Source organism: Camelina sativa, chromosome 2, assembly GCF_030686135.1.
Source record: "Camelina sativa cultivar CO46 ecotype springtype chromosome 2, ASM3068613v1".
NCBI classification, from domain to species: Eukaryota; Viridiplantae; Streptophyta; class Magnoliopsida; order Brassicales; family Brassicaceae; genus Camelina; species Camelina sativa.
In genome coordinates, this window is record NC_141881.1 from 13,938,218 (window position 1) to 13,963,957 (window position 25,740).

Below are 25,740 nucleotides of genomic sequence, written 5' to 3' on the forward strand. Positions count from 1 at the left end.
TATTAATATAACAATTTATGAATATTTGAAATATGCAGTATATTTTCTTTTGGTTAAAGTTTTATGAAAGAGATAATATTTATTGTTTATTAATCTTTATGCTTTTACCCAAAAACTCTTATAGCACAGTGAGTACCTTTTAAATATCTATAACATCATAATAAACCATATTTTAAGTTTAATTACACATTTCATCTTAATGCATAGAATTAAATATTTTATATCAAACACAATTAATACATGATATCAAATCTATATCTTAGTAAGAATTGAAAATAAAAATAAAAATTAATTATAACATCCGCGAACCAAAATTTGGGATTTTGGGGATGGGTGTCGATCGACACCAGGGTAGTGTCGATCGACACCAGCTTTTCTGGTTCGACCAGATTGTTTTAATTATCGATTTGGGTCGGTTTGATTTAGGAAAAATCATTGAACCGAGATATTTAAGTGTTTTGTCGACATAAAGGGTTTTGTAAAGAGTTTTTGGTCGCCGTTTCATCATTTTGAGAGAAAAGAGAGAAAAAGAGAGTTCTTGAGATTCTGGGAGAGATTGGTGAACTTATTGGTTGTTCTTGAGAGATCTGAAGCTAGGAAGGTGCTAGAAGCTTGCTAGGAGGGTTGGATTTGTTGCTGTTGGTCAAAATCTTCTTGCAAAGAGGTGAGTGCATGACCATGACTGATCTTTGTGGTTGGATGTGGGTTTCTATGAGTTTCCAGGAGTTTTGGATGAGTTTCAGACGATTTGGAGGAGTTGGGAAGCGGATCTTCGATTTTTGGCTTCGTGCAGAAACAAGTTGCAGAGCCGGTGTCGATCGACACCAAGTGTGGAGTGTCGATCGACACTTAGGTGGTGTCGGTGACACCATTTCCTGTCAGCAGCGGCTGACGTCTATTTTTCTTGGTTTGTTTGTGGTTGGTTGTTATTTGTTAAATTAAACATTGGTATCTCAGTTGCTTGTGTGTATAGCCCAGTAGATGGGAGGATTGCCTCATTAAGTATTTGTGATAATACTTACGCATCTCAATTGTTGCTTGTGGTGTGCAGGTTTGTGACGTGGAATCATGGCGATGAGGAGGAGGATGATCTAGGGTCTCGGTTGTGTGTTGTTGGACTTGTTATATTGTTTATATTGGAACCTTGGATAGAGTTATGCTAGGTTGTGGGATAGATTGGTTAGGAATGTTATTGGATTGATGATGTATTGGTTTTGTAATATTGGTATGTTTCCGCTGTGTATTATGGTTATTGCTGGTTTAATGTTGAGTTGTGGTTTGGGTTGGTTTAATTAAATAGTATGGAATGCTTAATTATATTATTAAAAAATAAAAAAAATGGGTCGGGTTGTTTCAGAGCCCTTACGGTTCTAGGGCGGTTAAGGGGTTTGGTTTAGAGCGGTTTAAGAATTTAATTGGTTGAATTATTTTCCTATTGTTGGATGCATGATGTTGTGTGATGAATTTGATTATGAGTAGTTAGTCAATTTGCATGTGGTATGGAGTCCTAGTATCATCCTCTTCGAGCCTTCAATGATATTCCACGGTAAGATGTGTGCTTTGTGTGCGGTTTTGAATTATGTGCTTAGCTTTCTGTTCTGGGTAGTGTAGATGGTTAAGGGTGGAGCTGTTACTTGTCGTGGACACGGACGTGGTCGGGGACGCGGTCGTGGTCATGGTAGGGGGCAGAGTCCCAGCAATTGGTGAGTCTGTTGAGCAGAGTGTGACAGCTGAGGGTGTCGGCTAGTCGTAGGACTTCCAAGAGGGGTCCATGAGTGTGGCTGGTGGTGGTACTGATAGGTCCGTAGGCGCCGAGGGGGTCGGTGTGGGCGGTGTCAGTGCTCGGGTGGCCGATGGTGCTAGGGTTTTGGGTGTGGGAATCCTAGCAGATCGAGCCCCTGTAGGAGGTGTTAATATGGCGGGCTTGTTGACACAGCTGTTGGAGCGGATACCGGGAATGGGTACGGCTCAAGCTCAGGTAGTGCCACCAGTGGTGGCGGAGGAGCAGCAACCAGTGGCTGCGGATGTGAGAGCTCGTGCTCGTTATGTGTCTATGCTGAGGGAGATCATAACATTGATACTGCGCAGTTTTTGGGTGGTACGGATCCTACTGCTGCATATGCGTAGAGGACGAGTGTGGAACGTAACTTCCAGACTCTGTGATGTCCTGTGGAGTTTTGGGTAGACATAGGGGTCCACAACTTGATAGGTGACGCTCAGTTGTGGTGGAGATCAGTGGCTGCTAGGAGAGTGCAAAGGGAGATGACTTGGGCTGACTTCGTGGAGGAGTTCAACCGCAAATATTTTCCTGGGGAGGCGTTACACCGGTTGGAGGTGCAGTTCCTTCAGTTATCTCAGGGGACTCGGTCGATACGGGAGCTGGACTTAGAGTTCAATCGACTTCTGTCTTATGGTCGAGCGATGGAGTCTGAAGAGGCTCAGGTTAGGAGGTTCATGAGGGCAGTTCATGAGGACTTGAGGGTCCACTGCAGAGGGAGGAGTTACGCTACGAGGGCGGAGCTAGTGGAGATTGCAGCTGAGATAGAGGATGACTTGAGGTCACAGGTAGTGGTGGTCAGTCCAGCGGTTCAGAAAGAGAAGACATTGGAGCTGAGCATTCCGAGCAAGGGTAACAAGTCAGAGCAAAGGCATAATAGGAAGCGGGAGGACACATCGGTGACAAACCAAGGCGGTCAGGGATGCTATGGGTGCGGGAACACGGATCATAGGTTGGCAAGCTGTCCCAAGAGGACACATTCGAGTGTGCTTTTACTACAAGGAGATGGGACATATCAGGCCTCAGTGTCCGAGATTGCAGCAGTTGACAGTGGGAGGGGTGCAGCCGAAGGAAGGGCGAGGCACCAATCCCATAGTTTAGTTTAGCTTCTGTTCTTTTTTATTTCAGTTATGTATTTTAATAAAAATGGAGTTCTTTGGTTTATGTGATTTGTGGATCTTGTGGAAAAGGAAATCGCTCGTGAGTTCTAGAAATGGAAAGTTTTCATAAATAGAAAGTTACTAAATATGCAAAGTGTCTAGGGAATAAGAGCTTTGCTATTTATGGAAAGGGTCGTTGCAAAAGGAAAATAGAAAGTTCCAAAAAAGAGAAATTTCCTTAAATAGAAAGTTCCAGAAAAGGAAAGTTTCCATAAATAGAATATTCTATAAATAGTTAGGACTTGTCTATTTTTGGGGAAAAGGATGTGAAATGCCGGAGTGGCGGGAATATTGAGTGGATGACCTAAAGAGTGGTCACAGATGAGATGATCAGTTCTCAAGGATTTTTTGATTGATGATGTCACGGTGCTAAGAGGATATGTGGGTTCTAGAATGGGAAGTTTTATGAATAGTTAAATCTTGCCAATTTATGGAAAGTGCAGTTGCAAACAGGAAGTTCTAGGAATAGTTAGAACTTACCTATTTTTGGAAAGGGAGTGTGAGGACACCCAAATGGTTGAGATGTTTTAGAGTTGGCCTGAAGAGTGGTCATGATGGTGGTGATATTCCGGTGAGGGAATATGGTGGTGGGTAAGACATTGTGATGTTTTACGCGAACCACGAGAGGTAGTTCCGGTCGGGAGATGCTTATAGACGTTAGGACTTGTTTGCTCATGGGGAGATGATCAGTTCTCCTGGGGAGATGATTAGTTCTCCGGAGGAGATAATTAGTTCTCCGGAGGAGATGATTAGTTCTGCTGGGGAGATGATTAGTTCTCCCGAGGGGATGATTAGTTCCCCTGGTGCCCCGCGGGCTTGACAAGTTGCGACCCTGAGAGCGGTAGAGGAGATGATTAGTTCTCCTAGGGGATGATTTGTTCCCCGGAGGGGATGAGTAGTTCCCGTGGTACCGAGATCTCGAGGGTGACAATCTGAGAGTGAGACGGTATGGCTCGAGGACGACTGTAGCACCCCCGGACTGCTCTATGCCCCGGAAAAGGACACGAAACGCCCTGGGTCGCCACAGTGTCGAGAGATTGCATCCTGGTAGTCTGGCCGAGGGACGGAAGCTGCAGCTTCCCGACCAGTCCTCTTGGACGCGACTCCGCCCGGGCCGAGGTTCGCTTAGGCTTTGCAACCCTCGCGGCCCTGGCGCGTTATGTTGGCCCGGACAAGGCCAATGTATCGGATGCAACTTGCCATGTTTCCCCAAAAACCGAATTTATATTACTTAATAAGTTATTACATTGAAAATAAGTTATCAAGCAATATACATATAGAGTCGGAAAAACTTATAGAATACATTTAGGAAAATATATAGTGTTTTACAAACAACACACAACAAACGACCCTATCCGGTACCCTACGTTTGCTCCAGCTCTACTCTCAACTAAGCTCCTTGCACACATAAATATTATCATGAGTAATCTAAGATTACTTAGTGAGCCTGGGTACCCCAACCTAAACATGCATTCTACTTTATCCCACCCCATCTACCCGAACAAGCAAGGAAACAAGCAAGCAATCATACAAACAACAACAACAAGCTACGCACTCAACCGAGCTGTGCACTCTATCATACTACGCACTTAATCAAAGCTACGCAACGAAAGCATTAGCGGAAGCATCACATCAACAACAAGGTTAGATCAGTCCTCACTCGACTTGATCGACCTAATCTCCTCTCTCAACACTAAGGCGTCCTAAAGTCAGACAAGGGTTACTTGACTACTCTAGACTCTCTACACTTACAACCACAACAAGACGTCCTAGAGTCCTACAAAGTTACTCGTACACTCTAGACTCTTTCACCTAAGGGCCCTGTCGATTTCTGTTCCATTTCTTGACACACCCAATGCTGAAACCACACAGGTAACCAGCAAAAGAGAATTTCCCACGCTGAAACCACACAGGTAACCAGCGTGAGCCCAAAAAGCTACGACGTCTAGTAGCGGTCATTCTAGTGGCCAACTAGACATGACATTGTCTCACGCAAGTGTGCACTGGGAACTTCCCGTGAGACAATCAACATTCACATAGAACAGACAACAGACACTCTATCCTAGCTACGACTCAAGAACTCTCCTCAATTCAAGAGACTAGCTAAGACCACGCTACAACTCATTGGTTAGCAAACACTAAGAGTTTAGCACTACCACAACACATGCAGTTAACAAGAAATACCACAAAGTTATTTCAAGTTAAACCATAACCTCAACACCAATCAACCCGTCTACTAGATGGAGGTCAACGGGATCCATCCAAAGCGGTGATAAACTCATCAAGCAAGAATTCAAGCCTACTAGCAAGCAATTCAAGCAAAACAACCACAAAAATCTACAAGCAGTGAGAACTACAATTCAAGCAGCCTAGATTTTTCTACATGCATGAAACTAACCTATCCGATTCTTAAGCAAGTCACATTTGCTACAAAAATCTATTAGTTCTGCTCACCATGCGAATCCTTGGTCCAAATTTTAAGCAAAAATTACATTGCTAAACATGCATCAATTCCTCACGAATTATGCTTCTCAATTCTAATCACTTCTCATCATGCAAGGTGATTCCTAGCGTAATTCTATGTTCATAACATGAATTCTAGCGAATCCTACCATTTACGCATGCAATCATCTATCTATCTAGTTCTACCATGAACCTAGAATAGATGCAACAATCAATAGGTACGTACATGGTCCGAAGGACCCGTGCAGCACCCCACACAACCTACCAAGGATTCTAACACACAAAGATCGCAGAACTCACAGTGATTGGCAAATTGATTCTCCGGACTTCACATCACCGCGGATCAGACAGCCTCTTCCTTCTCACCAACAGCGTCGCTTCGACTCGACCCCTTCTCAACTCGACAGCACTTTCCCGGCTTCGAAGATGTTTCTCTCCTCTTGAGAGAAAACAAGAATTAAGAGCTTTTATTTTTCTTCTTCTTTTGAGCTAAGTGATGGTAATGTGAAGGGTGGCCTCCTTTATATAGAGCAGTTGGGCGGTGCACCTTGCCAATGCATGGCGTGCAAATGCTCGATTCTCCTCTCCTCTTCTCTTCGGCGAGCACTTGGCCTCCAAGTTTTTCTAGATTCCTCTCCTATCTCCCATGATTTGGTAGACTCAAAGGAATATCTCCTTTGTCTCCCCACTTTGCTTCCTCCCATTGGTCCAACACCTAGAAACATAATAATTATGTTCTATTCTTGTGGTTTCAAAGACACAATGATTGAGATTCATGTTTTCATGAATTCCCATTGGCCAAATGCAAAAATTCGTTTCACATTTGCACCGCCAACAACCTCCGCAAAATCTGGATTTTTGTCGACTTCGCCGGCGTTCGTCCTACCTTCCGACAAAACTCTGTCCTCGACCGCAACCGCTTCAGTACTCCTTGGCACATTCGGTCTTTCTCGGCAGTTTTTGTCTTCTCTCGGCAATCCTCGACATGCCTCGATATTCCTCGGTACTTCTCGTCAATCGTCGACACACTTTGACGTTCTTCGACATTTCTCGGCAATTTTCGACACGCTTCGACATTCTTCGACATGTCTTGGCAATCGTCGACACGCTTCGACATTCTTCGACATTTCTCGGCAATCCTCGATATGCCTCGGTACCCTCGGTACGACTCGGTACCATCTCTCGATACGTCTCGGCCACTTCTCGGCCATCGTCTGGACACTCCGTCCTGGGTTGGCTGTCTCCCAACTCGATAATTTTTTCCTCGGGCATCCTCCGGGTCTCATTCTTCATTTCTCTTCTTCTTCTTCCAGAGCCTTTTCAGGGTCATTTCCTCGAACTTTTTATTTCGGGATTTCTAGCTTCGATGAGGGTCATTACAGCGACGGTCTAAGAGTGCAGACGGTGCAGTTTGAAGGTTGTGAACTGAGAATGTGTGAGTGAGAGAGAAAACAATGTCTAGTTAGTGGGTATGAGCATAATGACTGGATGTAGACCTCAGAGGTCGGAATAGATCTCGTGTTTTTGTGTTGTGCTTACCAGTGGGGTCAGGGTTGTGTGGACCATTGGTTCACGTAGATGTGCGGGCTGTTGCGACAATGGTACAGAGAACCTTGGTTGACGGTGTTTAGTCCGATCAGAGGATGTGCGGGCCGTGGTGACGGTTGCACAGAGGTCCTTGGCGGACGGACAGTGCTGCGGGATTCAAGGACGAATCCATATTGGTGGGGGAGAATTGTAACATCCGCGAACCAAAATTGGGGATTTGGGGATGGGTGTCGATCGACACCAGGGTAGTGTCGATTGACACCAGCTTTTCTAGTTCGACCAGATTGTTTTAATTATCGATTTGGGTCGGTTTGTTTTAGGAAAAACCATTGAACCAAGATATTTAAGTGTTTTGTCGATAGAAAGGGTTTTGTAAAGAGTTTTTGGTCGCTGTTTCATCGTTTTGAGAGAAAAGAGAGAGAAAAAAGTGTTCTTGAGATTTTGGGAGAGATTGGTGAGATTCTTGGCTGTTCTTGAGAGATCTGAAGCTAGGAAGGTGCTAGAAGCTTGCTAGGAGGGTTGGATTTATTGCTGTTGGTCATAATCTTCCTGCAAATAGGTGAGTGCATGACCATGGCTGATCTAAGCCTGAGAATCCTTTGTTTTTCTTGTTTTGTTGTTGTTTGTGTTGTATTCTTGTGTCTTTGTGGTTGGATGTGGGTTTCTATGAGTTTCCAGGAGTTTTGGTTTTTTTTTATTCCAGCCTCTATCTGCTTCTTTTGTTGGCTCTACTCCTCTTCAGCACTTATCCATGCTCCTTGGGATCCAAATCACCTGATTATGCAAGAAACAATGCAAATGCAATGCCAATCCTATCTAATGCACAAACAGACCTTAAACTACTCAATAATGATAAAACTAGCCAGTAAATCATGCAAAAGGTGTAAATAAACTATGGTAAAACATGGTGAAATATATGAACATCATAAAACATGTAAATAAACTCCGGTCATGCTTCAGCTTCAACCCTTCCCTCTCCCTTTGTCTCTTCCGGTGGTAGCCTTTAGTGAGGTGATTCTCACGAGCTTCCAGCCGTCCAACGCCAGATCTGAGACTTCAGACAGCCTTCGCAACTTTGTCCCTCTTCTCTGCCACTTGCTCCCATTGAAGTCAATTCCTTCATCTCTCTGCTCCTTGGATCTCGATCGCCTCACCAAGCGGTTTGCTTGGCTGCAATTGGACAGGAGCTCTGATTTTACGCCGGAGCCGTGCAAGATTGTGATAAGGCCCCGAGACCCAATCCTTGTTCTTCATAAACCCAGGTCTGTTCCGACTTTTTCTTTGCTTTTCCACAGCTTTCCCTTGTGTCGATTCTTGGATTCAATTGTCCGAAGACTGCAGTTGAAACATAATCAACCATTGGTGATCTGTTGTTGCAAAGTTAATTTTCAAACCCTGCAATTAGTTTTGCCTATGGTCTCAATTTATGACTGTCAATGTTTGATGAGGACCGGCATTATGACCTCGTCTCTATGGAGCGATGGTTACCGGTGCCTCTCAACCTTACCCTATATGTTTCAGCTGTCCACTGAGCTATCTCAAGTGTTAACCTACAACTTGTGCACTGAAACTGGAAGCTCTAGGAAGATCGGCATTATGATCTTCTCTCCAAGGAGAGGAGGTTACCGAACCTTCCCACCCTTCTCCTCATACCTTCCATGTACCCTGATCTTAGTCAAGTAGAAATCCTCAAGTTTAGGAAGGTTAGTTCCCCTTGGCAAAGGCTGAAGAGTGTCGGCATTATGACCATTACTTCATGGACTATGGTTACCAAAAACTCCTCAAACAAGCCACTTTCAAACTTAATCCCCCATTCACCCTCCTCCTTGCCCTTGAGCAGATCAAACCATCTTGTTTCTCGGCTTTGGAAATCTCCTCAACGTCCCAATGTTAATTTGATAAGGACCACTTACCACACTTCCGCCGTAACCGTGAATGTGGCATTGACTCATCTTGAGCTAGCTTGCGGTTTGTTGTTTCTCTACTCAAACCTCCAACACCTCTTGGACATGATTGTCGTTATTTCTATCTTTACTTTGTTGCTTATGTCTATCACCAAGCTTTGCTTTGGAAAACCTTCTGTAACTTTGTTACTTTGGTTGTTTAAATGAAAGTAAGCTCTCGTTTGTCAAAAAAAACACATCATGTATTGAATTTTTTTCTTTTTAAGTTCATTATTCTTTAATGGTTTTGTGTACTTGCTTACAATAAAAATTTATATTACAACGATAAATACAATTTATATCCGACTAAAATTATGTTAAATAACTTATGTTATTCTTTTTAACTTTGTTATTTATTATTTATCGATTTATATACATGCTTAATAAATTAAGTTTTTGCTTACACATGTCAAATTTTATTGAGAACACACATATAATATAATTAGCATACAATGGAAAATATATTGATTTTGTTAGTTTTCCTTTTCGATTTGAAAAAAATAATTTTTTAAAAATATAAACATATAAAATTCTGTAAATATAAATAGTTGTCCTCCTACGTTTATAAAAAAAAAATTGACATATGTCAACATCTAATCAATATATTTGACACCTGTCACGATCTTGTTAATGAGTAACTTTGACATCAAACTTTATATAATAAGATGGTTCTATTCATTTCTTGGCTGACTTTTTGTTATTTTTACAGTTTTGGTTTCCATTTGTGGTGCTCATGTTTAAAAATTTTAATTGAGTTTGATACATTGGAATGACGTCTACCTCTCTCTCTATATATATGAAAAAGATATGAGAGAATACATATCTTTATATTTAAATTCTTTTTCTTTTAAGATTAGGCCAAAAAATTCATTATAACGCATGATTGATTTTATATAAATTTAATTATTGTAGAATTTTTAAGATTTTCTTTAGGATGACTACATGTATATTTATTGTAAATTTATATGTATGATTTCTTTTATGTTTTTGAATTATTGTTTTTTTTAGACAGTTCCTTTTTCTTTAGAATTATAAAATTGTAGAATTTACAACATAATAATAAGATTTATTTTAATAATTTTATTATTTTAATAATCTATAACATAATAAGATTTTGACACATGTCATGATCTTATGAATAAGTAATTTTTGAAGCCATACTTTATATAATAAGATATAAAAAAAAGTTTACACACATATAAAGGTAATTTGTGTATATATTTATAAGCTTACACACAAATTTTAAGTGGCTTTTTTGGTAAAGATTGAAAGAGGGGGTATTTTTGAACAATTGTATTTCAAAAGGCGTATTTTTGAAATTCCCCCAAAACAAAATATCTTCTAGCGATTAAAAGAACATTTTGTTGTTGTTAGGAAATCTAAATATCGACATGCTTAAAACAAAATATCTACTCATAACTTTTCCTCTTGGGAATCCCCTATATAATAAAACAGAAATACACAATTTTTTTTGTAGACTATATAATTTTTATAAGTTGGTTACAAAATAGGTTATAGATTTAAAATAGGTTGGTAACAAAAAAAGGTTATAGATTAATTGGTCAATCTGTAGGATATATGAATACACTTAAGAATATCCCAAAGAATCCTCTTAAAAAGAGAATATTCCAATGATTTATACAATTTCTAAAATTATCTCTTTAATATTTCATGTATTGTTACAAAATATATACTGTTAGGCATAAAAAAGAATAAAATCTTGGCAAATTATTACACTTAATCGTGATTTCTGAAATTTCATTCTGCAGTTAAAAATAAAATATTACCTAAGCATGTGTCATATTAAAACACTTTCACCAAACATGTTCAAAAATTAAAATAAAAATAAACAACAAACATAACAATTTCTCATACATAAAATTACAAAATTAACAATATAAAACTTACAAAATAGGTTAGTTAACCATCATATTTAGCATATGATTTTATTGCATAATTTTTTATCCCAAAAAACTTTTAAAAATAATCATATAAATTACATTTTATTCTAAAATTATAATATAAATAAAAGAAATATTTACCCGTGCTCTAGCACAGATCCAAATCTAGTGGTTTTGTAAAATGCATTACAAGACATGGTGGAGTACAAACTTAGACACAAAATCTATACAAGAAAAAACATATATTTAATCCTCTTCGCACAACAAATATATATATAACAAATACACAAAACTCTCGTACCGTTTTCTTTGTCAGGATTTGGTTGAGAAAATATTTCGATCTATCATAGATATGCTGTTAGTTTTTTTATACTTATATAGATACTTATATAAATTAGTTTTTTTATACTTATATAGTTTTTTTATACTTATATAAATTAGTACGAAAAAAACCTAACATAGTATATAATATAAATTAGTTTTTTTATACTTATATAGTTTTTTTATACTTATATAAATTAGTACGAAAAAAACCTAACATAGTACGTAACAGAAAATATATAGATATGCTGTTAGTTTTTTTTTTTTTTTTGGTAAAAGTTATACATAATACAACTTTAATTTTGTCTACTTGATTACTTTAATTTTGTCTACTAGAATTCTATGGGATATATAAGTATAAATTAGTACATTGAAGTGGATAATTGCGTGATCAGTGTGTTTGTCTACCTCGTTTAATTTTGAGTTTGGTTTGAAGTTGAAAATCGTATAAAACTGAAACAGGAATTTTCTTGAAAACTATATTATAGAGGGACAATTATTTATTCACCTCTTTATAAAATAAGGAAACAAAATTTGTATACATTATTGTAAAATAAAAAACCCAAACCGTTCTTTTATAAATCAAAGCGATATATAATTTTGTTCTTATTGTAAAATCTAAACCCTAACCACCTTATTTGTAAACTCAAACCGACATATAATTTTGTTCTAATTGTAAAATCTAAATTTTAACCACTTCATTTATAAATTCAAACCGACATATAATTTCATTCTAATGGTAAAATTTAAACTTTAACCACCTTATTTGTAAACACAAACCGATATATAATTCCGTTTTTTTTCAACCATTGGGCCACAACAGGCCGGCCCATTAGCCTAATCCATACATTCGTAGGGAACGAGACTCGATTCCGGGTGTGATGGTGTCTTGTGCTTTAAGGACTTACCTTTGGCTATTGCACTAATGTCACTTCAAGACATATATTTCCGTTTTAATTGTAAAATCTAAACTCTAGTTACCTCATTTGTAAACCCAAACCGACATATAATTTTGTTCTAATTGTAAAATCTAAATCCTAATTCTCAATTTTCATTTATAAATACAAACCGATATATAACTTTGTTTAATTGTAAAATCTAGACCAAGACAATATTTAACTTTTCTTAATTAAAAATATACATAATTTATATCCTTAATTTGTTGTGTGTTTTAAATTTAATTTTAGTTTATTTTTTAAATAAAATATTAGATAAAAGATTCTGATTAGTTGAGAATAGAAGAGGTGATAAAAGCGGAGCTAAGTATTTTTTATTATAGAGAAAGTAGTGTCTGCGTTACTGATCCACATACAATAATGGATTAACATTTGGATATATATAAATTGATAACTAATACTAATGTCGTTATGTTCTTGAATTTGTTTAGAATATATATATGATATAGATAAATTATTATTTTTTGTCAAGTAAACTATATATATTAATAAGGTTTGAAAATCTCAGTAACGTGGACCATCCTGGCCAGGCCCATGGCGGCTAACAATGGTGGGAGCAGGTTCCCGGGTAACATACAATAATACCATTCGACAGGTTGAGTTTAAGGATCGTTTATTAAATATTGAAAAGTTTTTCGTAAGCATTATATTTAATTGCATGGTGTATATAAAGTACAAAATCCACACATGACTCTACCTAGCTATTCGCATATACAAGTTCAACGAAAAAGTCTATGAATTAGTTAATAAATAGTAAGATTTTCATACCCAAAAAAAAAAAAGAATCGAATTAGATTTGCAATTATGACCCAACAAAAATTAAAATAATCTCGTATAAATGAAAATGAAATTCGCCATGCTATTTTTCCCTAATATCTAGTCTAGTCCTTTTATTACAACATACATAAGTGTTTACATTCGTTGACGTAAAAACCATATAGAGTTCTCTATTTTAGCATGAAATACGTGTTATTATGTTAATATTAATTAATTTTACAGGTTGAATAATTAAATAAAGAAAATGGTAGATTATTATATTAACCAAAGAAAAAATGTAGATTATTTATAAATGTTTTTTTAGAAGGTAAATTTAGTTAATAATAAACAAACGAAACTGGTTAATATTATATGATTTTTTTCCCCCGTAAAGAACATTCGTCAATATATGTTAGTTGTTGTTTGTTAATTGGGTTGTTAATCAACAACCGTTATTTAAAAAATTGGTTTCTACAAATGCAGTGATCTGTCTACCAAATACAATTAATGAACTTACCTACTTTCTCGACAAAGTAAAAAGATTTATCGAATGTCTTATCTATGTAAATGTAACCTTTATTTCCAAGAGAGCTATCATACGTATCATCAAGCCACACACACACACACACAAAAACTAGCTTGGAATGTTTGTACTTAGTGTCCTTGCATGGCAAGTTGAATAAATTACGAGCACGGTAAATAAAATATAATTAGCACAAATTATTGGGTTTATTATTCCACTAACCATTAAGTCATATATATATATATATATATATAATCGTTATAGCATAAAAGAATCTATGTCAAAGTGTTTTCGTCTGATGATCATTACGGTTTTAATTTAAAAGCTTTTAGATTAAGTTTGGGGTTCCATCAGTTGGATTTTCTAAGTCCAAGTCAAGTTTCTATTAGTATGATATTGTTTGCTTTAGTCAAGATGGCAAAGCCCGCACGGATTTTTTATTGGACTCCTTCCCAAAAGACCTCATACTAAATAGATTTGGACTTGACTTATATATTAGAAACTTCTTTTCTAATCTTGCGATGTGGAACGTTGGTTTGTACCCAACAATACTCCCCCTCAAACCAAGGACTACGAACCTTAGGTCTCCCCTTCAGCGAAATCTTGTCACCATTAACTCGGTGCTTCCTTATTCGCAAGGTACCCTTCTTATCATGTCACATTGAGGGGCTTCTCCCACATTAATCATTAAGCCCATACCCACTTCTTAGGTCTATTTATTTCAACCTAGGCTCTGATACCAATTGTTAGGTTTTCTAAGCTCAAGTCAAGTCTCTATTAGTATGATATTGTCCGCTTTGTACCGAGATGGCAAAACCAGCACGGATTTCTTATTAGGCTCCTTCCCAAAAGGCCTCATACTAAGTAGGTTCGGACTTGACTTACATATTAGAAACTTCTTTTCTAATCTTCCGATGTGAGACGTTGGTTTGTACCCAACAATACCATCCTTACAAAATACATTTTCTTAGATTAAGGGTGTAAGATTAATCAGAAGTTCAAAAGTGCTACATGCAGAGCCGTTTATACTGATATGGAAAGTTAGGGATGAAATTGTCTATCGTTAGAATGATGCATGTACAAATTGTCAGTAAAATATCAAAGTGATTTAAATTAATATTTTCAAAATAATTTTGTTTTATTTGTTAAATTATATTAATTTCATTTTTATTAACATTTAATTAAAAACTTGCTCTAGGCTGTCCTCGAGTAAACCATCTTCTCTTTGGAGACGACACAATGTTTTTTTGTCGCTCTGATGGCCAAAGCTGTTCAACGCTCCTCACCATCCTGAAGAAATACGAGAATGCATCAGGACAAATGATCAATAAAGCTAAATCAGCAGTTACTTTCTCATCCAAAACATCTGAGGACACAAAAACTGAGGCACAACGCCTACTAGGAATCCAAAAGGTGGGAGGTCTAGGCAAATATATGGGATTACCTGAGATGTTTGGCAGGAAGAAAAGAGACCTTTTCAACTAGATAATAGACCGAATAAGACAACGATCCCGAAGCTACTCCTCCAGGTTCCTCTCTCCCGCGGATAAGACAACTATGCTTAAATCAGTCCTCTCGGCAATGCCCACTTACACTATGTCATGTTTTAAGATCCCCAAGTCATTATGCAAAAGGATTCAATCCGCTCTCACGCGGTTTTGGTGGGACTCCTCCGAGGAGAAAAAGAAAATGACTTGGTTAGCCTGGACCAAGATGACAAAATCTAAGAGGGATGGGGGGTTAGGCTTTAGAGATATTACCAATTTCAATGACGCCCTCCTTGCGAAAGTGAGCTGGCGAATCCTCAACAGACCAGAATCACTGCTAGCAAGACTTCTCCTAGGCAAATACTGCAAGACAGAATCTTTCCTCACATGTTTTGCCTCATCAACAACCTCACATGGCTGGCGGGGAATATGCATTGGGAGAGATTTGTTGAAATCTCAACTGGGAAAGGCTATTGGTTCCGGAACTGATTCTTCTGTCTGGTATGATCCCTGGATCTCCCTGACCTTTCCCGTATTACCTGTAGGACCACCACCAAAAGAGTATCAACACCTGTGTGTGAATGATCTAATCTGTCCTAACTCTAAGACCTAGAATAGAGAGAAGATACGAGAGATTTTACCTCATCATGAGGAGGAAATCCTCCTCCTCAGACCGAGTAAGCTGAATGCCCCGGATCGCTACCTCTGGCTCCCCACCAAGTCAGGAGTCTATACAGCAAAATCTGGCTACCATGAGGCGTCAAAAGAAAGTAATCACCAGAAGCATCAAAATGAGACGCTGAGAGATTTCAACTGGCTCAAAGAAGTGTGGAACTTCCGGTGCTCGCCCAAAGTGAAGTTCCTCCTTTGGAAAGCACTAAACAATGCTCTCCCAACAGGAAGACACTTGCAGGAAAGGAATATCAACCCGGATGCGGTTTGCCCCCACTGTAATGAGCAGGAATCGAGCCTCCACCTTTTCTTCCACTGCCCTATGGCCAAGCAAGTATGGAACCTAGCTCCTTTCAAACAAAAACCAAATCTGGAGATGATCACCAGTGTTCGACAGGGGATTGAAGTAACCAACAAATTATCCTGCTTACCCCCAACTGGTATTTGCCAAGGAACCTTGTCGCCGTGGATCCTCTGGGCGCTTTGGACCACCAGGAACAAGAAGATCTTTGAGAAGAAATCTCCAAATGGCCCGGATATTGTCTCTACAGCCATACATCAAGCGAGAGAGTGGATTACAGCCCAAGATCTGCCACCACAGAGCCCTAAATCTCACCAAAATCCCTCGGATCTATTATCTCGATCAGACTCGATCCGGTGTTTCTCTGATGCCGCGTGGAGAGCTGATTCGCGTGAAGCCGGCTTGGGATGGATCTTCTCTGACTACCCTCTGATGTCGGAGACCCAAGGCACAGGTTTTCTCCAGAACGTGAGCACCCCCCTTCTGGCTGAAGCTTCGGCTCTTCCTCTTGCCATTCATCAGGCCCTCGATCAAGGCATCAAAAACATCATCTTTGCTTCAGATTCGCAACAGCTAATCAAAGCACTCCATTCAGAGCCCCTCTCCAAGGAACTCTACGGGATTCACCATGACATTCTTCGTCTTTCTCTAGGTTTTGACTCTTGTTGCTTTAACTTTATCAAACGCGAGAACAATCAAAAAGCCGATTCGTTAGCTAAATCGGTTTTATTGTCCAACCCGGTCTGTATCAATTGATTTCAATGAAATTTCTGGTTTGACAAAAAAATTCATTTATCGATAAAACTGTATATATACACTAATCTTTAAATTATATATAAAAAAATTTAAAAAACATTAATAAGTAATAACAATAAGAAAAGACAAGGCAATCTTATTTTAGTGATGATAATTCAAATCAAACAGGAATAAATAGAACATGCTAGTTAGCTTCTTTCTTCTTGTTCGCTTCTCCTCGTTGCTTTATCCTCTCACGACCAACACCATATATAATCCTAACTTGGGAATTCTTATTCTCCATTAAACATTGTCAAATCAAAATTTTCAAGTGTCACATAAAATAAAATGGCAAGATTCGGGTTGGCTCTTGTAATGATTCTTGCGATTCTAGGATCTGTGAGCTTTTCAGAAGCTCAATTGAAGATGGGATTCTACGACAAAACTTGCCCTAACGCAGAGAAGATTGTTCAAGATGTTGTCAACCAACATATCAACAATGCACCATCTTTGGCTGCTGGCCTTATTAGGATGCATTTCCACGATTGCTTCGTTCTGGTATTCTTAATTAATTCATAAATTTTATTAAGTACTATAATTTTATCGCAGTATACATATATATATATATGTATAATTGTGTGTTGGTATCATAAGAATTACTTTGGAAATTTTTATAAGGCATGCGTTTACCATATAATATATGCAAAAACGTTATTTCATATAGGTATGATATATAAATACGTACGTATTGGTGTTGACAGGGTTGTGATGGTTCCATCTTGATCAACGCGACATCGAGCAACCAACAAGTCGAGAAGCTTGCTCCTCCGAATCTAACTGTTAGAGGTTTTGACTTCATCGATAAAGTAAAGTCTGCTCTAGAATCAAAATGCCCTGGAATCGTCTCATGCGCCGATATCATCACCCTCGCAACTAGAGACTCTATTGTTGCTATTGTGAGTATATATATGCTAAATTACCTAGTTACCTCGTTTGATCTAAACTCTACACCCGATACAAGAGCTAACTGGTTTTGATTAATTTTGGCTTAGGGTGGACCAACATGGAATGTTCCAACTGGACGTAGAGACGGACGTATCTCTAACTTTGCCGAGGCTAGAGACAATATTCCTCCTCCTTTCGGAAACTTCACGACTCTTATAACCCTCTTTGCAAACCAAGGCCTTGATGTTAAAGACCTCGTCTTGTTATCCGGTAAAATTCAACTCCAAATTGTCTATTTTCTTGGGTTTGGTTGAGGCTTGAGAGCTAACGTCATAAAATAAAATAAAAACGTTACGTGTTGACTTAAATGGTTTATTTAAAATGTCTTCGTTTTAGTGTATGGTATTTAAAAACAGTGTCAAATTAAACGTTTTAGGTGCGCACACGATTGGAGTGTCTCATTGCTCATCCTTCTCAAACCGTCTCTTCAATTTCACCGGTGTTGGGGACCAAGACCCATCACTCGACAGCGAATACGCCGACAATCTCAAGTCACGGAGATGTTTATCTCTTGCTGACAATACAACAAAGGTCGAAATGGATCCCGGTAGTAGAAACACCTTCGATCTTAGCTACTTCAAGCTTGTCCTGAAACGTCGTGGACTTTTCGAGTCTGACGCTGCATTAACTATGAATCCCGCGGCACTGGCTCAGGTCAGACGTTTTGCCGGAGGATCGGAGCAAGATTTCTTTAGTGAGTTCTCGAAGTCTATGGAGAAAATGGGAAGGATTGGTGTCAAAACCGGGTCAGCTGGAGAGATCCGAAGAACATGTGCATTTGTTAATTAAAAATGTTATTACTTTTTGTTTTTTGATTTTTTTTTTTTCTAATATCGTTAATTTTCGTGTTTTTTGTCGACTTTTTGGGTGTTTACAACTTCGTGGCATGTATGTATGTGGTGGAAATGTGATTTCTCGAATAATATTCACGTTTGTGAAATAATTGTACTCAATCTTTAATCTTCTATCCATTTATTTTTCAATAAAAACTTGCTTTTGCCTTTCTGAATAATATATGTTTTTTCAGATGCATTAGCTTTCTTTTAAAATAGATAAACTTTAGAAAATTTTAGTGTATAATAATATAACAGAAAATGGTGATAATTAGCTTTCTTTAATGGAAAAATGATTGCCAGCTACTTGAAGTATACGCCAACACATAGCCACACATACAAACAATATAAATGTCTTGCTAACTACGTGAACTATTGTTATCACATAAGGACATCCATAAACAAACATAGGTTATGTGTACAACACCATAAACATTCGAGGTCTGCTGGAACCCAGCGTTGACCAGAGTTGACCGGCGTTGACCAGTATTGACCGGCGTTGACCAAAAAAAAATATTCAAAAAAATATTTTTTTTTCTAAAAATAATAATGATTTTGTTTTTATGTATTTTTGATAAATAAATTAAAAAGATAAATGATTTGTATAATTTACAAAAACAACATATAACAACAAGAAAATACAAGAAAATTATTTAACAAAATAAAAATAAAAATAATATGAAAAACAAAATTTGTGGTATATAGAGTAACTAATTTTGTTAAGCCTAGGGGTGAACAACTCTCATTCATCTCTCTTAATTAACAAATCAGAATATAATAATATGGCATGTCATATCATATTTTTAAAAAAATATATTTTATTAATAAAATTATGTCAGTTTGGGTTTACAAAAGAGTGGTTAGGGTATATATTTTACAGTTAAACGAAATAATATGTCGGTTTGGGTTTACAAAAGAGTGGTTAGGTTTTAGATTTTCCTATTAAATAAAATTATATGCCTGTTTGAATTTATAAAAGAGTGTTTAGGGTTTAGATTTTACAATTAAACAAAATTATATGTCGGTTTGAGTTTATAATAAATGGTTAGGGTTTTATATGTGATAATTAAAAACTGTAATATAATATTAAAATTAACAATTTTAAAATTGATTGATCAACATATTTTGTTTCTTTAATTAAGATTTGTTTCCTTAATTTAAAGGTGATGAATAAGAGAGGTTCGCCCGTAAGGGTGAACCCACGAATTGTCTGTTTCTTAATACATAAAATATACCAAAAATAATATAATAAAACTATACCACCAAAATTTGATGTATAGTATATTTTTTCATAAACAATTACAAATTTATACTCTTTCTATTTAAATATCATTTTTAATTTTGTATTTTCAAAAATACATAAAAACAAAAATTATTATTATTAGGAAAAAAAATATTTTTTTTGAATATTTTTTTCTGGTCAACAGCGGTCAACACCGGTCAACGCCGCTAAATATTGGTCAACGTCGGTCAATACCGGTCAACGCCGGATTCCGACTAACCTCGAATGTTTATGGTGTTGTTGACATAACATATGCTTGTTTATGGATGTCCTTATGTGATGACAATAGTTCACATAGTTAACAAGACATTTATATTGTTTGTATGTGTGGCTATGTGTTAGTGTATACTTCAAATAGCTGACGATCATTTTTCCTTCTTTAATCTTGTTTTCTGTTTGTTGATCACAATCTTTAGAAAATATAAATTGATTAACCCGTTTTATGAAGTGACTAGATTTGACGAATAAAGCTACCTGTAAAAGAAAAGCCAATTTTGATATATGGTGCTTATAAGTAATCTTGAGATAAAATATTTGAAGAAAAAATATTTAATTTAAGATCAACTAGACGAAGTATTAAATCAAGAAAGAAACAAGTTATGACCAAATTTTTTCTTATTGGTTATATATAAAATGGTTTGAAAATATGAATGGAAAGGATGAAAATTGAAAAAGGTTACAAACTTTTTATTTATATTTGATAACTAGTTTATTTTCAAATATCTTAATATTTATGTCAAACAATAAAAATAAACAATCTCAGTTTTTCTTTTAACTATTGTAAGTAGGCCATGATTTAAAATGGCAACCTCAACGGTGGACTAATAACTAAATTGGGCTTATAAAAAGCCCATTGTCCCACTTGTAACCAAATTACCTGTAATTTGGATGGGTTCATCAGTGTTTTTGTTTCTTTTCTCAAATTTACCATTGATAAGCTACAGACAAGTGTAAACTGTATTTGTAAGAACTTAAAGATGTGAAGACTACATTTAACTTACCAGTCTTTAGAAGATACATAGTCCAAGCAACAATCTCTTAGAGTACCACATAAAACCTCAATGTGAAAAAACAAAGACCAAAATTTATAAATTTGAGAAGAAACATGGTGTATACATATCTTTAAATTACAAACTGTAATTTATATACATCAAACATTATCATTCATAAATAAAATAAAACAATCAAGACCTATAAATTTTATTTTTTCTCTTTTTCACAACAAAGTTAAAGATTACTAATCAGTGATCAGTCACTTCAAGAATCTCACTTCTGCTTTTAACCAACCTATGAAACACTTCCCTAACTCGTCTTTGTAACCCTTCAAGCCCCTCTTCCATTTTCCGGCATATCTCCTCCATCTCCACCACTTCCGCCTTCACATCCTCCTCCCCATTAAACCTAAACCCTTCACTAAACTCCATCAGCTTCAACCCTAACCTCTCCATCCTCTGCATCTCCTCCATCAATCCACCGCAACGCGTCTCCTTCTTTTTCATCTCTTCACCGATTCTCTCCGAGATGCTCACGGCGGCGCTAGCCCAAATCTGATGCTTAGGCAACGGCAAATGAACTAATAAGCCGTTACTTGTCTGACAAGGAACCGCCGCAACTAACGTCCACATCACCATTACCATCACACTACTCATTATGTAAATCGGCGACGCCTCTCCACCACGTGGCGCTACGAGGTTCGCCGTCATTGCTTGAATCTGTTTCGCCGCCGACCAGTTCTTGCTCACACACCCTCCTCCTCCTCCGCTTCCGCCGCTACGCCTACCAAAGGAAGACCACTGTTCCGACGTTGACCTCCTACCACTTCCTCCGCCGCTGTTTTTATCAGCGTTCAAAGCGGCGAGGAGGCTTCCTAGAGCTCGTTTAGCTCTCCTAACGCTTCCGTCACTCAACGGCGTTTGTTTCAACGCCGTAACAGCGATCTCCGCAAGACGCTGGATTTGTCTGACTGAGTCAACGCCGTTGACCACGGCGGTACAGATATCAAGAGCCTTAACAATCCGGTCAAGCATCTCCGGTACAAGCTTATCCAACGGTGGTTTAGAGATCTGAGACGGGTTCGATGTCAAAACAGAGTGGAACTCTGATTCACAGGACATGAAAACATCAAGAAGCTTCTTTAGCCACTGGATCGATAGAACCGGGTGAGTTTCTGGCGAGTCAGAAGGTGGTGATGGTGATGGTTGTGGTAGTAACTCGGCGAAACGCTCAGCTACGTGTTTTTGGAAATCTTCGAGTTCTTCGAGCTCTTGTTCGTGGTTAACGTCCATGGAAACGACTTGATTGCGACGGCTGAGTCGACCTAGGAAAGAACTCTGATGCTCTGTCACCGGTGCCATTAAAACCGGCGAGATTACAAACAAGATTTGTGGGGGAAGAAGGAGAGAATCTTGATAAAGCAAGAAAAGGGTGTTTTATTGTATTTTGAGATTATTATTGATTGACCAGAGAACAGAGAGTTATTATATGGGAGAAGAGTTTTTGTCTGGTAGCTAGACCAAAGAGCAGAGACTTGTTCTTCTCTCTCTCTCTTTTTTTTTTCTTTTTCTTTTTGGTCAAGTAATTGTTTTTTTTTTACTACACTGTTAAGTGCTATTATATCTTTCGATTTGATGTATCAAGAAAACTTGATTTAAATGCAAAACTGTAACTTGTCTAAATAGTAAATATATACAAAAGTATTTTTCAACTTTAAAAAAAAAAATTCTACTATTTATAATTTTTAATACATACAAAAGTATTTTTCTACTTTTTATCCACTAAAACAAAAATTTTAATAATATTTTTTGCATAGAAAAATAATCATTATTCAAAAATCTTGCTACGTATAAAATACTTAGATAAGTTATTATTTAAAATTCGTAACACATTTATGCAACTACAGATTTTAATAAACTATAATTCACTATTATTCAAATAATTAATCATTTTAAATCATGCTTCAAAATATAGTGTTATTAAATCTCATATCTATAGAATTTTTTTTTTTTTTTTAAATCTTATATTTATAGAATTTAATCTGTTGTTTGTAAAATTAAACCACAATCTGCTGTTCACCAATATATATATATATATATATATATGTAATATATTATATTTAACCACATATAGTACTTTACACTATTATATCTTCTTATATGTTAGCTAGTCTCCATCAGTTATCCAGTCCACTGTACTTAATCGTAAAAATATAAACAGTACCGTTAGGGGATGTTGATCATCAACGTACCGGTGGCACTGGGCTAACACTCCTAATTGAGTGGTCAAGGGAGTTCCATGAAGGCTTGGGACCATCTAACCTAGTTTAAGAAGAAGGAATTTTCCATCTACACCCACTTTTCTACAAAGTAATATCATCTACACCCACTTCTAGCTATTGCTATACTTTTTATATGTTTACTATCCTCTAACTTAAACTTTATTAACAACAATCCCTGTTTTAGAAATTGCTAGGCGCTAGTCGGGCGGTCGAGGTGGGCCTAGCGCCTAGCAAGAAAATCGGAGATTTAACAGGAATTAATCGGAGACTAGTTTTAGGGTTATTTTATTAAATTAACAATAAAATAAAAATATATTGTACTAAATATATGTATAATTCTATTTATGTTTAAAGGAAAATATCAAATAAAATATAAAACTATAGTATTGTCTTTAAAATTATGATAAACACATAAAAACATCATTTTAAAAGAAAATTTTATGATTTTTGTTAAAAGTTATACATTAGTTATTGTAAAACATCATAATCTCTTAATTTAAATGCCTAAATAACAAAAATATTTATGTTTGATTTTTCTTTGGTTCTAAAAAAAAATTGGTATACACAAAATTAAGCGGAACTAAGTGGAAAATAATCGGACTAGACATGCATAATCGGATAATCAATGCTAGGCGGGGATTAGTCATTAATCGAGGCGGAAAAGGTGGGCCTAGCGATTTTGCGGGGCGTAATCGGTGTTAGGCGGGGATTTTTAAAACAGGGACAACAATACATCTAACTACTATTTTACAATTCATCTCTCTTCCTCTATTATCTCCATCTCTCTAATATTTTCTCTCTCCTTCGTCCACTCTATCAAAACACCAATAGCCAGATTCACTCTTTCCTCTTTCTGACATATAACTTCTTCTCCTTCCCTGGCTTCTCTAATTGTCTCTATCTCTTTCTTTCTCTCATTACCAAACTCAACCATTTCTTCTCCATCCTCTTGTCTCTCTTTTATCTCATACACTTTCATTTTTCAATCTTCTTATCCATCCTCTCTTTATCTCTCATCTTCAAACTATAATTAAATTGATGTTTGATTTGAACAATATAGTTTAGGATTTAGGGTTTAAATGCATAAACCCAATAATTTCCTTTTAATTTGAACACCTTGATCATATATATATATCTATGTGGTCATAGTTTGGTGGATATGCTTAGATGTTCATAAAAAAAATAAAAACAAAAATATTTTGATGCAAACAATAGTAAAACTATATTACCGAATCCATGATAAGCAATCCATGTGGTCATAGTTTAACATTTAGAGTTTAAATGTTTAGGATTTAGAGTTTAAATGAATAGCCTAATAATTTCCTTTTAACTTGAACACCTTGATCATATGTATCCATGTGGTCATAGTTTTGTGGATACACTTGGATGTTCATAATATATATATATATATATATATATATATATATATATATATACTTTTTTTTTTGATGCAAACAATAGTAAAATCATATATATTTTTTTTTGATGCAAACAATAGTAAAATCATATTACCGAATCCATGATAAGCAATCCATGCGGTCTTAGTTTAGGATTTAGGGTTTAAATGCATAGCCCAATAATTTCCTTTTAACTTGAACACCTTGATCATATATATCCATGTGGTCATAGTTTTGTGGATATACTTGGATGTTTATAAAATATATATACATATATATATATATATATATATATATATATATTTTTTTTTTGATGCAAACAATAGTAAAATCATATTACCAAATCCATGATAAGCAATCCATACGGTCATAGTTTAGGATTTAGGGTTTAAATGTTTAGGATTTAGGGTTTAAATGCATAGTCCAATAATTTCCTTTTAACTTGAACATCTTGATCATATATATCCATGTGGTCATAGTTTGGTGAATACACTTGGATGTAGAAAAAATATAATTATAACCTACTAATTCAAAAAAAGAATATAGCAATATACATTCCTTTCTCTTTCCTTTGTCCACTAACCTTCTATTTCTCTGAGGACAAAAATGTAAAAAGGACATGGACACATAAGCATAAAACTGGAGAAAGTATAAATATCTCTGTGTAAAATATTATAAAAATATCATATATCCTAATACTTACACACAGTTATTTATAGCTTAAGTAAATGTCTATCTTTTTCGAAAATTAATATTTTCTCTACGAAATGAATATAGAGCAAGTCCCCTACTTCAAATTGTTTGAGAAAATGGAACCTACACTATTTTTTTACTTGGAAAGTAGCTTAATTACATTAAAATAAGCTAAATACAATCCTTTTCATGTAGAAATCTTCTAACTTTTGTTTTCCAACTATAATTCCTCTTATGACAAAATAGGGATTTAGTTTGACCGCTGTATTAAATATCAGAAGAGGCCTTATCAATATGTTCAGATACTTTTTACGGGAGATATTTTTTCTTTTGTTATCCACCGAATTGAGGAGTTACGTTGCACAAAAATGTGTAAAGAAAAGAATCAGACCGACCGTTTCTTCTGAAAAACTGAACCTCTTCTGGAAAGTCTCCATCAGGTTGAATATATCATCGTTGTCAGAAGCAAAAAGATAAGATATGATTTGAATAACAAAAATATTAAATACATTATGAGAAAGCAAAAGCCAAAAATAGTGACAAGGAGAAGAGAGAACGCTTTGACTGAGTCTCACGCACATCTCTTGGCTTCTGTGCGCTTTTGAACTCTTCCATGGTTCCCATAAATTCCGTTTTATAGTTTAAACAGTTAGTATGAATTGATATGCATGTAACAAAAAGTATTAATATGCACAATTCACTAGTAGTAGAAA

At 36.4% G+C, this 25,740-nt stretch overlaps 1 protein-coding gene and 1 non-coding gene across 2 annotated transcripts; one reads left to right on the forward strand and one right to left on the reverse strand.

Annotated features, from left to right (window-relative positions):
* The first annotated feature begins 16,710 nt into the window (after nt 1–16,710).
* Nucleotides 16,711–18,537, forward strand: LOC104718971 (peroxidase 39). The gene is made up of 4 exons (XM_010436803.3): nt 16,711–17,101; nt 17,305–17,499; nt 17,596–17,758; nt 17,925–18,537. Exons 1-4 carry the CDS (start codon nt 16,892–16,894, stop codon nt 18,335–18,337), a joined length of 981 nt encoding a protein of 326 aa, XP_010435105.2. The 5' UTR covers nt 16,711–16,891; the 3' UTR covers nt 18,338–18,537.
* Nucleotides 18,538–20,727: 2,190 nt separating this feature from the next.
* Nucleotides 20,728–22,304, reverse strand: LOC104718960 (protein ROH1A). The gene has a single exon (XR_015579152.1). It is a non-coding gene; the product is annotated as a protein ROH1A (transcript).
* Between the last annotated feature and the right edge of the window lie 3,436 nt (nt 22,305–25,740).

What these genes read in the sequence shown, in the direction of transcription:
- LOC104718971 (XM_010436803.3), top strand. Translation starts at nt 16,892, where the DNA reads ATGGCAAGATTCGGGTTGGCTCTTGTAATGATTCTTGCGATTCTAGGA. An exon ending in GAGACTCTATTGTTGCTATT is followed by an intron (nt 17,500 to 17,595) that starts GTGAGTATATAT and finishes ATTTTGGCTTAG; the next exon opens with GGTGGACCAACATGGAATGT. An exon ending in AGACCTCGTCTTGTTATCCG is followed by an intron (nt 17,759 to 17,924) that starts GTAAAATTCAAC and finishes TAAACGTTTTAG; the next exon opens with GTGCGCACACGATTGGAGTG.